This window comes from Balaenoptera acutorostrata, chromosome 4, assembly GCF_949987535.1.
Source record: "Balaenoptera acutorostrata chromosome 4, mBalAcu1.1, whole genome shotgun sequence".
NCBI lineage: Eukaryota > Metazoa > Chordata > Mammalia > Artiodactyla > Balaenopteridae > Balaenoptera > Balaenoptera acutorostrata.
In genome coordinates, this window is record NC_080067.1 from 84154486 (window position 1) to 84173841 (window position 19356).

The 19356-nt window shown below is 33.8% G+C and overlaps 1 protein-coding gene across 10 annotated transcripts in view; it reads right to left on the reverse strand.

Moving 5' to 3' along the window:
* STXBP5L (syntaxin binding protein 5L) overlaps nucleotides 1-19356 on the reverse strand; it is a 384033-nt gene that overhangs the window by 164935 nt on the left and 199742 nt on the right. For all 10 annotated transcript variants that reach the window (XM_057545862.1, XM_057545860.1, XM_057545863.1 and 7 more), the window contains exons 10-12: nucleotides 14584-14662; nucleotides 7593-7747; nucleotides 2484-2556 (exon numbers count right to left, since the gene is read on the reverse strand). In XM_057545862.1, the coding sequence (XP_057401845.1) occupies nucleotides 2484-2556; nucleotides 7593-7747; nucleotides 14584-14662 (307 nt within the window). The remainder of the gene's footprint in view (nucleotides 1-2483; nucleotides 2557-7592; nucleotides 7748-14583; nucleotides 14663-19356) is intronic.

The following is a 19356-nucleotide window of genomic DNA, read 5'->3' on the forward strand; positions in this document are numbered from 1 at the left end:
AGAATTCTTAGAACCACAATATATTGTACACTTCTCATGTACCAGATGCACCAGGTACTGTAGTAGCTGGAATTGAGTATTATTCTATGCTGCATCTGTTCTTGGTCTGTGTGATCATGTTACTTCTGATACAGCATGCTTTTGGGGGGTGGGGAGGACTATTAAAAATAATTTTCCCCATATTATAGGAATTTAATCAGAAACTTAGTTCAAACACTAGAAAGAGTATGGTGTGTGTGTGTGTGTCTATGTGTGTGTTGACAGGGGTTCTCTTCCCTCCAATCTTAATGGTTTCCCAGATAAGAATAGTAGTATATGCAAAATCACATGGAAAGGAGAAAGTTGTGTTTAATAAATGTCAAGTAGTTTAAACTGAATGGATCAGAGGTTCCCTGTTTCAGAGCAGAAATTATCAATATTTCTGATATTGAAGAAATAGAAGTAAAATAAGTGGATCACCTTAAAGATCAGATCTACAACTTGGGATTTGATAATAGCAAGAGGTTACAATGATAGACTCCTGAGAAGGTGAACAATATCATGAAAATTTTGGGGGAAAATCACTTTATTATATTGGTAAAGAGTAGAAAAATGACATTTAAGAAAGAAATAACTAAAAATGTATTACAAAAATTTACATGTGAAAGTGTGAACTGGTTGTTGTAGAAATGTAAACAAAGATGTAAATCCAAGAAACCAAGAAGAGGAAAATTTTTTAAGCCCTAATGCTTGCTTTCATGTAGAGGATTAACTGGAAAAGAAGGAAGGAAGGAATAAATTAATTTGAAAAAAGAGTACAAAGCTGCAATTTAATTGTTAACATTAAACATGGCTAAAAGTAACTATTTGGAGGGAAAGAGAACATGTTCAGTTTTTCCACATTAAACTTCTTGTAATAGACAACAAAATGGGAATGTCACATAGATTTTAAAACATGGTGCTGAAGAAGGCAAAATATTAGATAAAAACGTGCAAACAAAATGTCAATTCACATACTTATATAAGGTAATGAAAAAGCATAAGAATTAATGTATAAAAATAATAACTTTTATGTTATATATATTTTACCACAATAAAAAAGTTTTAAAAAGAATAAATGTATATGCTAAAGAATGTGAGTACTAAAGAAAAAGTATAGTGGGCCTTGGAGGATGTTAGACAATTAGACAAGGTATGAGGAACCAACAAATATGGCACAGAAGGAAGAGGTGACTACCAGTGAGATCAGAAAAGTATATTTTAATAAAACCTATATTAGAACTTAGAGAAAGAGGCATAAATCCACACTTGTACACAAAATTTAATCAGGTTTTATGTTGATAAATAGAGCAGCTAGGCAGAATTCAGTTATGGTGATATTATGGACCAACCCTATTCCGTTTCAAAATATTGAAATACTATGTGCTGCAAATTATCACAAAGAAGAACTTTGGCTCTTACATTCACAAACTACACTGAGAGTAAAACTCAGACTGTACTTCATCCAACAAAAATTTATTAAGAACCTACTTCATGTGGAGACAAAGCCCGTCCTTCATGAGGCCTACAGTCTAGTAGGGAGACAATCTTTAAAACAATAACAAATGGAAAATTTCATCTGTGTCAAAGCTATGAAGGACAGGAACATGGATCTAAGACAGCCCTTAATAGGATATTTGACCAAATTATACAGAAAATGAAAGATTTTCTTTAAGTGAGAAAACGATATCTGAGTTAAGATTCTTATAGATGTTAATAAGGAGAAAAAGGAATGGAAGATTATTCCATGCAGAGGAGAGAGAATGTACAAAAGCTCTGCAAATATAACGGGCTAAAAAATGATCAGTGAGTCTAGAGCAAAGAATGAGGGAAAATGAGCTTCATGCCTATCATTGATAATGAAAATATGTAGCAGGAAGACAGTGTTCATCGGTTTCAAGTCTACTTTTACTGTCCATGTAAAGTAGTGGAGAGCACCACTCTAACAGCAATATTTTATATTTGTTTCTACTGCCCACAACATAATGAAAAAGAAAAGAAAGTAAAAGAAGGCATCCATCATCTCTTGCCTCGAGATCCTGATCTTCTGTATTGTCTGCCATAGTAGTTCAATAATACTTGTATCATGTGCCATTTTCCTTTAGTCAATAGAGCAGATGGACAAACAGTACATTATGTAATTTTTGTAACAATTGTTTTTGCTTAGGGAAATAGCAGAAATGTGATCCATTTTATGTGTTTGGAGTCCCCAAAGGCATCTTTTTAAACATTAGGTGTTGCCTTTAAAATATCTTACAATATTCTCAGTGTCCCCTAAACTCTCCTGGTTTAGTTTTCATTATTGAACCAAATTACATTTTTGTAATTCTAGCAAAACAATATTCCACATAAAGAATATTTACCATCTGAAGAATTCTAATGCCAATTATCTATAACGTCCTCCTATATTTTAATTGCAATAAATAGAGTTTAAAATAGTGTTAATCCGTACACGGACAACTTACTTGCTTTGTGTCAGATCAACTACAATGAGATCTTTCTCCAGAAGTACAGCAACGGCATAGGGTTCTTGAAATTCTACAAGTAGAAAAGAAAAATGGAAAAGTTTTCATATTTAACATTTTATAAAATCACCAAACTTGTATTTCCTTTATCTCCTGTATAAATGTTATTTAAATGATTTGAGAAGACCAAAATATGAGCCAAAATAAGAAGTAAAAAAGAGCACTTTAAAAAAATATATATTGTCCACTGTAAAGCAATTATACTCCAATAAAGATGTTTTAAAAAAAAGAGAAAAAGAAAAACGTGGGACTCAAAAAAAAAAAATATATATATATATGTTGTGTTTCTCAAACAATGTTTAAGACCATTATAGGGAACAAGGAAAAAATGAGAAGTTGCATAGCATAGAGTTAAATATATCTCAATAATCATGATAGTAGTAGATTATTTGAAGAGAGTGAGTCTGTCACCTCCATCTCACATTTATCTTAGTCTTCCATAACCTTCCATTTCAGATCTGATTTCATGCCTACAGGAGATATACTAAGGAAATAGTTCTGCTACTCTCAGTTGTGATACATATTCACCTCCCTATGAGAGCAACACTCCTTATACTAAAAAAATTACTTTCAATTCAATGTGATTCAACAGGTACTTAAAGACTGCCTACTATATGCCCAAGAGTATACATCTCAAAAAATCAGAGTCTGAGGATAGCCTAGGATTTTCAAGTTCTTAAAATTCAACCCTTCCTTTCTCCCTTTCTCCATCCTCCCTTCCTTCCTTCAATATGTTCCAGAAACTGTCCTAAGAACAAAGGATATATGGGGAATAAGATTGACAAGGTCTTTGTTCTAATAAAGTTTACAAACTAGGGATACATACAAACAATGAACAAGTAAACAAATAAGATTAATTCAGAAAGTAAAGTGAACTATAAAAAAAGTAACAAGGGTAATAGTATAAGAAATGACTTCTGGTTGGTGGGGGAGCACTAATTTAGTTATAGTGGTCAAGGAAGACATTGCTTTCCATCTGTAATAAAGGACTAATAAAGGAAAGCCACAGTTACAGTGTTAGCTCAATTTAAGGAAAAAAGTATTTACAAAAACATTTTACATACATGGTATTTGATTCTCAGTAGCTAGAGCATGTATCATCATTTTTTTCATTTCATAGAGAAAACTGGAGTCCAAAGAGGTTATGAGATTGGCACAAGGTTACAAAACTAGTAAGTTATAGACCTGAAACTTTAATGCATGCTGTTTTCATTATACCAGCAGTTTCTACTGGCTAGTTTAAGAGGTATTTAATCCTAAACTCAACAATCACTTGGCAGGAATTTTGTATTCAAGAGTATTCAAGTCTTGAATGGTGAACTAAAATAGATGGCCTTCATAGTCCTTCCAGTCCTGAGAAGCTACAGAACCTATTCACATTTATTTTTTAAGTCACAAGCTATGAGAGAAAAACTAGAATCAAAAAAACACAAAAAAACAAAAACTGAGGAGCCTGCCCTTGTTTGGGTGCATATTTATACAACAGTATACAGTCCCCAAACTATTTGCTACTCAAACTTTTTCAAACTGAGGCATTTCCCCTCTTCTCCCTTATCTCTTAGAGCTGTTTTAAGTTTTCAACATTATTTCAATACGTTTCGGGGTTTGGGTTTTTTTTTGTTTGTTTTTCAGTTTGAAGAATACTACTAGTTTCCTCTTTGTCTTCTCATCCCTCTCTAGGAAAATCACTGGTTGGGAAGCAATGGCTACAAAAATAAAACAGCTGAGACATTGGCATGAATGAGCAAAAGTCTTAAATAAATTTTTATTTTAGGTAGTTACATCTGTTTTAGATTATTGTTTCTTTTCAAATAATAAAAACTGGTAGCAAAAGTTTCACGTTTGTAGAAGTACTCGGTGTGCTGTGGTAACCACTGAATAAAAAGATTTCCTTTGGAGTCAGTGTTAGGTTCAATTTGTGTCTATTATTTATTAACAGTTTGATCCTAGGCAAATTAGTTAACTTCTTTGATTTTCAATTTCTCTACCCATTGAAATGGCAAAATAATACTACCTTAGACTGTTAATAAAGATTAGATGTATATAAAGATGTTTGATGCAAAGGCTGGCCTATAGTAAGTACTCAATAGATGCCAACTGTATTACTTTTTTTATTAGATTGGTTGTTTTTGAGCAGGCTCAGCCTTTTAACCCTAGCCCCCAACAAGATGGAAAAGCTCTATCATAAATACTACTTCTCTGAAGAGAAATGCATTATTTATGACACTTGTAGAAGACCAGATACAATTAAATATAGATGCAAAACTGACAAATTCGGAGTATAGTTGGTTAGTTACTCTGGGCAATGCCCCCTGAGATAAGAGGATTAGGCATTTGTGTTCTTTGAGAAATAGGCTGAATTGTCAGATGTCACAAATGATTCAGCAATATTAAAAACTGTTAATAAGTATATTTTGTTTAACATATGCATAACACTTATCATTATGTGGCTATAAAGGAGAGTAAAGTTCCATATTTACTAATACGGAATCATAATCAAAATACTGTATACTGTTAAGTGAAAAAAGTGTGATACAGAACAACATATAGAGTATGCTGTCATTTGTATAAAAAAGATACTGTATATATGCATACATTATTTGGGGGAGAATACATAAGAAACTTAGTAATAGTGGTTGCCTCTGGAAGGGCAGTGAAAAAGTTTTCACTATATACTGTTGTGTATTGTAGGGTTCTTTTCTGGCATTTTCATGTACTATTGTTTTAATCAGAAATAGTTAATAAAATACACTTAAATCTTACTGAGTAAAGTTAAACTATTTCTCCCAGCTTCTAGTAAGTAAAAAGTTCCATCCTCATTACAACTTCTCAGAAAAGCAAAGTAATATATGTGGCTTGGAAGTGATTAGACTTGGTTACAGTACATTTATAATTTGTTTAACATTATTAGAAACTGTCCTAACATCTCTAGTGATGTGCAGAAATGTATATACACATATACCTATAGGGTTTGATCCTTGCAACCACACATTTTCAGTTTCTATTACTGGTATGCACACCTTCTTTCTTGAGGCTCTTTAGTAGAAGGCATTTTCCTAAGCTCAGCTTTTGGTCCTCTGTTCTTTCTTTGTTCCTTTATCATTCATTCTCACAACTCCAAAGAGCATCTATATTCTGATGACTCAAAAATAAATATTAAAGACCTTTTCCCTCTCTTTTTCTGCTGTCTAAACAACTCTACTGACTCAAACTTATTTTTCTCTCTTTCCAAGAACTGTTATTACTGCATATGAAACCACTATTCCTAAAATGTTGTCTTTGACTCATCTCTCATATCACTCCCTAATCCAGTTGTTGACCAAATTCAATGGGTTTTCATCTTCCATTCCTACAAGCAGCACTCTGTTTCAGATCTTGACCATTTTAACGTACATTATCACAAAAGCCTCCCGGTTGGAATCTGAAGTTTTAGATTTCAGGGTCTCTCTCTTCAAACCCCCACACTAAAACACTGCTTTCTTTCACTTAATATTTCCTCAAAATTCCTCTGTAGTTCCCTATTTCCAAATACCTACAAAAGGCTTTCAACTTTTTCTCTGAATTGATCTCACTCTAGCAAAACCTCACAATTTCTAAAACCTTTACTCAATATTATTTTCAAGGCCCAAGTCATTCTTCAAGCCCTATCTAAATCCTACTTTTTCCATGAAGCTTTGCATGAATATTTCAGTCATCGACTACCTGAGTAGACTATAAATTGGTACATTATTTAAACTCTGATTCGTATAACTCAGCGCTTAATTAAGGCGGTTATATTTTTTAAACTTAAGTCATCATTATCTTCCTCATGTGGCCAGATTTTCTGATTTGACATCAGAGATCAGTTTCATACTTCATCCATATTCTCAACAAGTTCTTGTCATACTGAGGCCATAGAAGCATCCAATAAATATTTGTTGGTTAATTTACAACACAGGTAATTTGTCTGCCCCTGGCAACTCTGGGAATAAAGTGCCACATTGATTGTTATTTTATATCACTTTATTTCTGTTTTTAAATATGAAACTCAATAATTTAAAACAAATTAATACATTTATAATAAAACTAATAACTATTTATCTTTATAGTTTACAAGATATATTCCCTTTGGCCTTCCAGTAATCATGTGGGATCAATATTATATTCTTTCTTCAAATGATAAATCAAACTCATAAATATGAAGTGACTTGTCCAAGGTCACATAGCTAGTAAGTGACAGAGCTAAATCATAAGCCCAAATACTCTGTCTCCAAGTACAATGTTCCTTTCCCTACATCTATGTTCCCTCTTGAAAATGTAGTAATATATATACACATACTATCTTTTTTAATCATAAACTCATATTTCCCTTTTTATATTTCACCCTTCTCAAATTTTAGATTTCATTATTAAAATATTTCATCATTAGATTCCATTATACAGTTTGCATATAAGTTTAGACTGGTTTTTTATGTTTATAAAAAGTCTTTATATTTGGGATGATAAAAATACATAAGCACCTCTCCTCCCAAAGGCTCTTCTAATTATTTTCAAAATTGGAATAAATCACTAACCACACATCAGCAATCCTAGAGTAATTACAGGTGCTGCAGTTGCATCTGAAGCAAAGCCAGATGTGAAACAGATGCAGCACCACCAGAGTTACAGATCACTGATATCAGGTAAGTGCTTTAACTTTGATTGGCACAGGATTGGGATGGGTGGAGCTGGCCTAGGAAAGGCTATTAGGAGACCTCAGTTTCTCCAAGTGATTTCACCCCGGACCCTGATCGGACCCTCCCAGCTCAGCTTCCACCATCCTTATCAAAGTTTAAAGCACTTACCTGATATTAGAACCTGAAACTCCAGCACTGTTGCACTACATCTGTCTTACTTCCATTTTCTCAAGTAGGTACAGCTGCAGAACCTGCTCCAGCACCTGTAGCTCACAGTGTTGCATCACAGTAGATTCAGCTGCTAAAACTAAAAATATTTAAGCTTAATTTTGTTAGGAACTTATCATTTCAAAAATGATTTTTCAACATTAATAGTTTCATTTTAGTTACTTACCATTTGGATAGGGTGTTTCACATAAAGTTAGAAATTCAACAATAGGATGATCCATTTCAAGCACTGTAATTGCTTTTCCATGCATGATGGTTAAACTTGGTCTTCTGCAAGCTTTGTCATAGGACAGTCCACCAGAAAATATTATGAATGGTTCACTACAGAGGAAAAAAAGTTAATGAGACTGAGTTCTTTAAGATGACACAACCTCACAGTATTGAGGCAAAAAGGAATGGGCTTAGTAGGGATTATATACAATAATTTGACAGAGAGCAAAAGCCTTTCCTAGCCCCAAATATCTCACCCAACAGTTTACTATTCTACCATTCTCTTTTTTCTGGATGTATATTCTCACCATTAAAATTACTAATGAATCAATCTAAAGATGTTGAGGTGAGATGGGGGAAAAGCAGTGAGGTTGGTGAGAGGGGAAGATGCTCACTGACTCAACAGAACATCTTCACATATATTAGTTGGTTACCAAACTCTAAATTACTACTATTAAAATATTAGGCTAGGGGCTTCCCTGGTGGCGCAGTGGTTGAGAATCTGCCTGCTAATGCGGGGGACGCGGGTTCGAGCCCTGGTCTGGGAGGATCCCACATGCCGCGGAGCGGCTGGGCCCGTGAGCCACAGCTGCTGAGCCTGCGCGTCTGGAGCCTGTGCCCTGCAGCGGGAGGGGCCGCGATAGTGAAGGGCCCGCGCACCGCGATGAAGAGCGGTCCCCGCACCGCGATGAAGAGTGGCCCCCACTTGCCGTAACCGGAGAGAGCCCTCGCACGAACCGAAGACCCAACACAGCCAAAAATAAAAATAAATAAATAAATAAAGTAGCTATAAAATTAAAAAAAAAAAAAATATTAGGCTATGTTACTTTATCATATTAACCAGTAGGCATGTGGGACCCCAACTCACTAAGAAATACAGGCAAATTTCAACATGAAATGAAATGTGACAGTGGCAAGCCCAGAATGGTAGAAGGTAACATGAAAAGTCTACATAATAGAGTTTCTGTGGGAAAGGGTTATGACAAACAGATGGAGAAAACTAATATGTAAGGGGAAAATGATTCACGAAAAGTAAATGTGACCTTCTTCTCAACTTTACCTAGGGTCAGCCAGTTCTATTTAGCTTGTAAAACTAACTTTGAACAAATTTTTTCATTTCTGTTAACTGCAAGTTACAGTTAGATAATAGAGTGGGGTTGAAATGACCATAAAATATCATAGCTGTCAGAAAGTTACGAAATATCTTCAAAATTTTTCATTTTTCTTTTCTCAAATATCTGTATCTCTAGTATATGTATATAAAAGAAAATGTGTGTTGATATGAAGTATTTTTCAATAAGACCAAACTGAAAATATTCTCCAAAAATTTTTTAAAGGAACTAAACACTTTTATTGTACCAAATTCCTTGAGAACATATGTTTCTCTAAATAATTCACTTCTATCCATCTACTAAACTGAAGAATCTACTTGTTTCTAGAACTCACTCCATAAGATTTCCTTTTCTTTTCCATTTTGTATCGTACATAGTACCAAACATTATCAAAGGGACATTTGCTAATCTTATGCTGGCTACGTAATAACAACAAAAAACCTTTTTAAAAAGTTCCCATCAAAACCTACATATAAAATGCCTTCACTAATTTTTATTTAAAGTTCTGTCTTAATATTTTCACATAAATATTTGAGTTGTAAGCTAAAAAAGAATTAGTTTTGCCCCAGTAATTAGACATATTAATTAGCACCAACCTACTAATGGTGGTTTTAAGAAGCAAGTTTGTTTTTTCTATGAAATACATAGTACTTAGATTATTTAGAAGACATCTCCAGACTTAAAAATCATTTTTAATGAAATGAGTATGGGCTTTTGCATCTCTGCTGCTTTGTTTTGCAACAAAGTTCATGACTTGGAGAACATAATATCTTTTCATAAATATTGAGCTTAACTATCTGCTCCAAATATTAATAAAGGGCATAAATATCTATTTTTCCCATGTAAAAGTGGGTGAATTTACTCTCATCTCCTAGTACTAATCTAAACATAGGATAAGAAGCAATTTACTCTCCCTCATTTGTAAGCACATTGGAAAATGTCTTTTCTAGTATTCAAAGGAGGCACAATGTTTTCTGCTCTTATTATGACTTTGCATCACAAAACCCTGGGTCTGAAGTAACTGTTGATATATATGCACTTTTCTGTAAATTACTGAGTGATTGAATAAAAAGCTATTTCCTCAGGAAAATGCTCAGGGAACCAGTCATGGATAATTGCATTAGACATTTAATTATCACATTAAATCCTCAGAAGTATTGTTCTCATTTTATTAATGAGGTTAAATAACAATTAAGCAGAAAAACCCAAAAGAAAACTGAGATCTATCAGCCTTCAAAGCCTATTCTCCTAAATTGTGGTCTATACTGCCTGAAGTAATAAATAGTTACACTTTACTGAATGTTTACCATGTGGCATATATTGTGCTCTGTGTATATATAAAGAAGTTTTACGTAATCCTCACAATCTCGTAATCCTCAATCCTGATGAGAAAAGTACTATTAGCTCAATTTCATAGATAAGGAGTCTGGGCTTAATGCAGGTTAAATAACTTGTTCAGGGTCAAGCAGCTAGTGAGTGTTTTTCATTTCTAGTCTAATAGTTCTCAAACTGTGGAATACACCTTAATAGGTGTTCTACAAAAATAAATAAATAAGTAGATAAATAAATAAATAATTTGACAAACACTTGCAAAGTATATATATCTCCCTTCTGAAATTTTATAATTCATGCCATATATTAAATATTCTGAAAAATTGTATAGTAAAGAATCCAGTTTATTTAAATAACCCAGAACTTTTCATATTTCTCAAATTTATTTGATTACAGATTCCTTTTTTTCCATGAATACAATTAGCGATTAAAGGGATACAATTTGGTAAATGCTATACCACATGAAACTGCCTCCTTTACTAATTAATACAAGTGTGTCTTGAGAGATTTATCAGATGGATTAAGAAATAACCATATAATTGATAATGTCTTCATACATAAAGAAAACATTAATAACAATTAAATATTATTGATAACAACTTAGATAAATCTCAAAGGCATTATGTTGAGGAAAAGAAGCTAGGATCAAAGGTTACATAATATGTAATTACACTTATATGACATCTCAAAAAGGCAAAACTATAGTGACAGAGTACAGACCACTGGTTGCCAGGGGTTAGGTGTGGGGAAAGGTGTGACTGTAAGGGGACAGTATGAGAGAATTTAGTGGATATGGAAATTTTCTGTATTCTTATTGTGGTGTCAATTTCAGGAATCTATACATGTGTTACAAATCCACAGAACTGTACACCAAAAGAAAAAAGTCTACTTTATTGTATAATTTGCAAAATAGATAAAATATAATAAAAAGCACTGAGCATTTTTGTCTCAATGAAAGCAACAGGATTAAATAATAAATTGTGTAACATAATGTAATGCATGTTAAAATAACATTTGTTGAGTATTATGATGTGCCAGGTATTGTGTGAAGAACTTTACATGCATTATTGTATTTAATCCTCCCAATGAGAGAACTACTACTATTATTCCCACTTTATAGATGGGTATACTAAAGCTTGGAGAACTTAACTACCCATGAAGTCTTATCTGTAGGTGACCACAACAGGAAGGGATTAAAAAACTAGCAGAAGGTAATTTTTATTAACTACAGAGAACCTGATAATGCTAGTGATAGCAAGTAAAGAGATCATTATTCCTTTTTTTTTTTTTAAAGGATAAAATTATTAAGCCTTGAGGCCATTGTGATTGGAGTCTCAGTAAGCAAATTGATGACTGGGGACCAATGATTCCTGAGCAGAATGGTTGTTTATCCCTAGAAATGTAAAGCAAGTTTGTGAATGGCTAGTTTAAGATAAAATTAAACAGAAAACATACCCTTTACATCTGTTACCTATGCAGCATAGGTAAGGCTGCAGCATATATGGTAAGGCTCTTCTTAAAGTTCCTGCTCCTGCTACAGCTATCCCAATTTTTGACTTCACAAAATATTTGCTGTATACTAGATGGAACGGAAATATAGCTATCTATTTCCACCTCCAGACTATGGCCCATTTTGCTGTGGCAACACCTTTCAGGACTCAACTTCAGTGCCCCTCTGTTTTTGTAGTCTCCTTTTGTTCTGAGCTGTGGATCCACTGTTTCTAGAAGAGGCTTTTCTAATACAGTTGTAATCACAACAAATTGACACAATGTACTACAGTGCATAGTAAGTGGGATGATAGTAATTATGATTAGTAATACATAATTATTTCACATTAGAAATCTGAAGAATTACTTCTATACAAAGTTGAGCTACCAATTACTAGAACAAATCAATTTAGAATCAGTTGAAAAATATTAACAGTGTGAAATAACATGGCTTTGATGACGGCAGTAATAACTTTTTTTATTAAGAAATCCACTATGTGCCTCTCATCAAATTTATGATGTTACAAACTTTATGCATAATTCAATTTAATCCTCACAATCATCACAGTGAGATAGGTATTGTTGATGAGAAAATTAAATTTTAAAAGAGTTAATTAAAATTTTCAAGGTCACACAGCTGTCTTACTCCATAAGCCAATGATCTTTTTTTTAAATATATATCTTTATTGGAGTATAACTGCTTTACAATGTTGTGTTAGTTTCTGCTGTACAACAAAGTGAAACAACTATATGTATACATATATCCCCATATCCCCTCCCTCTTGAGCTTCCCTCCCACCCTTCCTATCCCACCCCTCTAGGTCGTCACAAAGCATCAAGCTGATCTCCCTGTGCTATGCAGCAGCTTCCCACTAGCCTTCCATTTTACATTTGGTAGTGTATATATGTCAGTGCTACTCTCTCACTTCGTCCCAGCTTCCCCTTTCCCTGCTGTGTCCTCAAGTCCGTTCTCTACGTCTGCATCTTTATTCCTGACCTGCCACTAGGTTCATCGGTACCATTTTTTAGATTCCATATATGTGCGTTAGCATATGGTATTTGTTTTTCTCTTTCTGACTTACTTCACTCTGTATGACAGACTCTAGGTCCATCCACCTCATTACAAATAACTCAATTTCGTTCCTTTTTATGGCTGAGTAATAGTCCATTGTATATATGTGCCACATCTTCTTTATCCATTCATCTGTCGATGGACATTTAGGTTGCTTCCATGTCCTGGCTATTGTAAATAGTGCCGCAATGATCTTAATCATTATTTTAAACTGCCTTGCCTTGAATTCTTGATTTCTGAAGTACATTTTCTTCATGTTTACCCTTTTCTCCCTTCATCTGGCACCATCCTATCTTCCATCCCTTAAATCCCATCTCAGGCATCTCCTTTCCTAAGAATTTCAGTGATTTCTCTCTTCACTGTTGTCCTCCCTACTCCCTTTAGGGAGGGTTAGCTGTCCTTTTGCTGTGCTCTCATAGCATGTCTCTATAAAAGCACCTCACATGTTGTATAGAAACCATGAGTTCATGGACTTACTTCTGGTATTAGACCATAACAGATTCAAAAGCAGGCAGTAATTTCTATTTTAGTGTGCCAAACAAATTGCACAATGCATATTATGCAGTAATGATACATTTTGTTTTAATTGAATTAAGCTACATATTGTTGAGCACCTCATAAAAAATACATTTATATATAACAAAATAAATGTCATAAAGTCCATGGATCATGTACTTTATCAGGGAAAAACCTCTCACGCCTTCACATGAACTTCTTTATTCTCATTTTACAAACTAGGGTTTCAAATTTCTTAGTCTAAAGCAAATAAAAGGCTAGATACTAGTGGATAACACAATGGAAATTAGAAGTCCCAATAGCCCAAAACTGAAGGATAGAGAAAAACTTTCAAAAACAAATAAATAAATGAAAAGAAAAAAAAAAAGAAACCACAAGCTGCTAGGAACAGTTGATAAGTGTGAAGTGCTCAACTGCTTCAATAGTCCTTGAAGTGCAACACTGTATAACAATGGATGTAAATAACATTGAGCCTGAAGACTCAAGCAAAGTTTAAGTTATAAACACTGTTTTAAGAAGGAAAAGAATATATGTAAAAATTTTCAACCATAATGATTAAATTTTAAGTGTTTTAATACTTTAGTTACACTAGTAATAAAACCATGATCATTTTTACTAGTTATACATAGTAACATTAGGCTGGGCTAAAGAGGTATTGATCCATCTATCTACTATACCTTGAGAAGAGCAGCTATAAGCAAACATTAAATGCACCTGTGACAACAGGAAAATATTCTAGTGTGAACATTTAAGTAATATAAAGTAGAATTATCCAATTTAGACTTAAAACTAAGGTCTAGGCAAGATTTGTAATTATGGTAATTCTAGATGAGAGTATTGCCACTAATAATTACTGTAAGTATAAAGAACATTGCTGATGCATAGGATATGGCTGCTGTATATACAAGATAAATTTCTATTAAATATTATTTTTTATTTAATTTTCTATATCTTAAAATTTAGCACTATTGTATTATGCCAATATACATAAATGTTTACCTTCCCAACTAACTATAATCTTTCCAACTTCAGAATGTAAGATCCTAAAGTACAGAGACTTGGTTATGTATTTAATTCATGTGTAATACCAACAGGTACATAGCTTCTGCTGTTTAATAATGTTGAATGACTGCTGCTTGTAATTGCATGGCCAAAAAGCCCTACATTGTTAAAATTAATGTATACAATACTCATCTGAATATTCATATAAATTTTAAAATAATTAAGAGTTGCTATTTATAATAACATTGACATCATACATTTGCCAATTGAACAATAAGAAATCTGTTATTATCAATGAAGAAGATTCAGCCAGTTAATATAATTATGTAAAACTTTAAACAATATATAAACATTAAAGGTTATCTGAATTTCTTGTCTCTGTTTCTTACATACTTTCCCATAACGCCCAAAGTAAAAATGCATACCTGTTTCTACAGGTTTTGTATTCTACTTTAAGAATTGGTTTGCAAGATTCAGATTTTCTTCCTTCTCTTTGAGTTTTTCCTAAAGAAAGAAAAAGGATTTTATTAAATATGATTTAAATTCTACTAACCCATGAGAATTTTAAAAGCTTGATTAAAGGAATATTTTTTAAATATAATTATGTGTTTTTCATAATAAGATAAACACATTTCTATGCATCCTAACATATTTCTTAAATTTATAAACAATTTGTTGAGCCCTAATAATTGACTGTTATATAAACAATAAAGCTATTTGTATTGCTTCACATTCTCCATGTATAAATCTAGTATCATATAAAGTTATTTTAATTATTTAAGTTTCAAGATAAACAACTTCAGAATTGAAGACACACACATACATACTTATCAGCATAATGAAATGTATAATGAAAATCCATACTAGGCTGAAAATTTTACCTATAAAACAAGCAAATCTCTTTCTTATGCAGAAAGATTTGCCATTTAAAACTTATGAAAATCTTTGCATTTTCATCAAATTTATTTAAAAGAAAGTCCATTAGACAATGAACACTGATGGTATATTTCATGATTTTTAAAATTTTTACTGATGTACTCTATTTGCATAAAACAAAAATAATAGTTTCTTATAAGGGAAGGATTATGTTGTTTAGACTCCATAAGAGTCTGAATGAAAGATCAAGAAGAGTTGAAAATGCAAATAAAGATACTTCTGCCTATAACATACTTATCTTTCTAGTTATGATTTTACTTATAATTCTACGTCTCATTTTGATAAAATTCATCTGTTTTTCAAGATATGTTTGTTATTTTAATAAGTACCCTATTTATTCTTGTATTGCCACAGCTGTTTATGGACACAGAAACCTATTATGTAGAGAGATGTTTACATGCATATAAGTTAAAACTTTAGAATAGCTTCAGAATGGCAAAGCCAAATCCAACTAGGATGTCAGGACAATTTTATCCAATTTGCTTAACGGGCTATCAGCTTAGAATACACCTTATCAGCTCCATGGCATGCTTTCTGAAATTGCCTTCTCTTTCTTTTATCTTATGTCAACTACAGAAGCAACCCAATAATAAAATATTGGTCAATATCATTCACATTGTAAAACAGGATTAAAAGTATCTATATTATATGTGAAAAAGAACTGCTGACGTTAAATATATTATATATGAAAAAGAATTGCTGATATTAAATATAGATCATTACAAAGAGACAACTTTGGCTCAGGGACTCACTCTGAACAGTGGTCTTAGAGGTGAGGAACATCTGGTTGGTGCTTACTAGTTTTGATAATGAATGGAAATAGAGAGAACTGAAGGAAGTGACAGAGTCAGCAAAGAGACCCATTCTTCTCAGTTGATGATTTTTCTATCCAGAGCTTCTCTAATAATTGCCAAACCATTAGTTGACCAAAACAGTATATTTGCTGTTGTTTATATATATGGGACCAACTACTATTTTTCAATCAATAAACATCACTATCATGCACTGATTTTAGTAGAAAAGAATAATTGTTTAATTAATGTTTTACTTCAATTTCCAACTCTAATAATTAATTTGGGGGTGAAGCCTTTCTTTTTTTTGTTGTTTTTAATTTTATTTATTTATTTATTTATTTTTGGCTATGTTGGGTTTTCGTTTCTGTGCGAGGGCTTTCTCTAGTTGCGGTGAGCGGGGGCCACTCTTCATCGCAGTGCGTGGGCCTCTCACTATCGCGGCCTCTCCTGTTGTGGAGCACGGGTTCCATACACGCAGACTCAGTAGTTGTGGTCCACAGGCCCAGTTGCTCCGCGGCATGTGGGATCCTCCCAGACCAGGGCTCAAACCCGTGTCCCCTGCATTAGCAGGCAGACTCTCAACCACTGGACCACCAAGGAAGCCCAACCTTTCTGTTTTGATTATATTCATTGCCTGTCAGTAATTGAAATATGCTTAAATGTCATGTTGCATAAAACAACATTATCAACAACTGCATTTATTGCTTTTCCTTATGTTCAGAGTACTGTATTAAGTGGGAGGATGCAAAGAAATAACTGACTACCAAAAAGCTTAAAATTTACTAAACTGAATAAAACAATTTTTGAAAATGACAACATGAGGTACCATAAACAAGTGATAGACATGAAGTGTTGTAGGAGTTGAGAATAAAACTGTGGCTTCCTTTTACAATAGAAGACTTATCTAGATTTTCACAGAAGACCTCCTAGAAGCTAGATTAAGCATTAAAAGATAGAAGTTGGCTAGGAGAGCATAAGAAAAGACATGAAGGCAGAATGTGCCTAGTATGTTGAGAGAATAATGGATAAGCCAAATTGGGCAGATTAAAAAATTAATGTAGAAGAAGAGTGCAAAAAGGCTGATGAGGTACAGAACAGCCATACAATAGCAATCTATAAAACCGATTTGCAGTAATAGACAAGGGAGAGTCATTGGAAGCTTTCAAGTTGGGAAATAATATGTGTAAAGCAATGTCTCAGAAATATTAATATGGATTTATTTAATAAAGAAATTTTGAGGATGTAAGATACTGATAATGGAAAACAAGGAGAAGATAATCACAACTGTGCAGGAAAAACTGAAGAAAAGTGAACAGTCTCAAAGAAAAGTGGGATACTATTAATCACATCAACATGTGCATCTTGAGAGTACTGGAAGGAGCGGAGAGAAAGGAGGAGAAAAACATTCACAGAAATATTGGTTGAAAATGTTCTAAATTTTTTGAAAAGCATTATTTATACATCTAAGAACCTCAGTAAACTCCATGTAGGATAAAAATCAAAGAAATCTACTCCCAGGCACATCAAGGTAAAAATGCTAAAAGCAAAAAAAAAGTATTGAAAGCAGCAAGAGGAAAATGATTCATTGTATACAAGGCAGCCCCAATAAGATTAATAGCTGACTTTCTTACCAAAAACAATGAAGCTAAAAGGTAGTGGAATGACATACTTAATGTACTGGGAAAAAAAAAACAAACCTGTCAACCAAGAATCAAAGTTCATCAAAATTATCTTTCAAAAATGGAGGTGAAATAAAGATGTTTCCAGATAACAAAAACTGACAGAATGTGTTGCTAGCAGAGCTCCCTTTCAAAAAAATACTAAAGTTCTTCAGGCTGAAAGAGAGTAATACGAATCTACCCACACAAAAAAAGAGTACAAGGAAAAGTAATTAATGTAGATAATTATAAAAGACAGTATAATTGTATATTTCCTCTCCAATCTTAACTGGTTTAAGAAGCAATGTAAAAAGTAATATGTATATAATTGTAATATGGGATATATAATATATTTGAAAATAATAACACAAAGAAGGTGTATGGGAACAAGGTTACACTGGAGGAAGAAAATGACACCAAATGTTAACCTGAGTCCACGAGAACAAAGGAAGAGAACCACAAATAAGAAGCAAAAAGGCTAATGTAACAAATTTTATACATATATATGTGAGTGTGTATATATATATATATATATATATATATACACACACACATATATATATATAATATATACCCTTGACTAAATAACAAATGGGTCAAAGAAAAATACCAAAAATATTGTAGAACAATGTACGCTACAACACTGTTCATACAATGAACAATGTTCACAACATTGTTCAACAATTGTAGAACAATGTATGATACAACATATCAAAACTTCTGAGATGAAGCCTAAGCAGAGCAGAGAGGGAAATTTATACCTACGAGCAGCTATATTAAAAAAGAACATATGAAATCACTAACCTAACCATTCACCTTAAGTCACAGAATAAAAGCACAACCTGAACCTGAAGCAAAAAGAAAGCAGGAAATAATAAAGATTTGAGCAGAAATTAATGACATAGAAAAGAGAAAAATACAGAAAATCAACTAAACTGAAATTTGATTCTCTAAAAAGATCAAGAAAATTGACAATCCTTTAGCTAAACTGACCAGAAAAGAGACAGACAGACAGAGATAAAAGACTTAAATTACTAAAATCAAGGGTAAAAGATGGAACATAATTACCTATTTCAGCCTGAAGGGGCTGGAGTGTGCCCTAGGCTGCAACTGGGGGTACGCAGGACAGAGTCCGAGTCTGCCATTGAAGCCCCATTGTTAGTGCGTGCAAGAAAGGAAGGGTGCAGCCCCACCAAAACATGCTTGCAGTGGGCACAGCTCTGCCTCTGTGAGCTCTGGGAGTACACAAGCACCATGGGCTGTCCACACTCAGAGGCAAGGCTGAAATCTGTGCTGATCCCCAGGAACTGCACAACTTTGGAAGCGGGACTGAAATTTGAGCAGTGTCCTGGTGGCTTTTGAGGATTTATGCCATCATCTCCTTTGTAAGCTCAGTGCCTACGGAACATTCGAGCAGACTACTGGTACTCCCGTGGCTGGGTGGATCCAGCATTAGCAGCTGCCAGAACACACAGAGGCAGGGTCAAGGTGTGGGTTGACTCCATAGGTCTCAGCGGGTCCCAGTGCCTGATTTCAGTGGATCTGTGCCAGCATATCTATGCTGGTGGACTGGTGAGCACAGCGCCTGAGGGACATCTGGGATGATTGCTTGCATTCTCAAGGCTGAGGCAGGGCCAAGGGCAGTGCCAACAACAGTATACTTTGTGAGCCCACACAACAGGTAATGGGCTAGACCACAGAGTGTACTTCCCAATAGACAGCTCCTGTGGAGGAACACTCAGTGGCTCTTCTTCCAGTGGAAGTGTTTCAGTCCCACCTACCTCACACCACAGCTTAGAAACAGATCAGG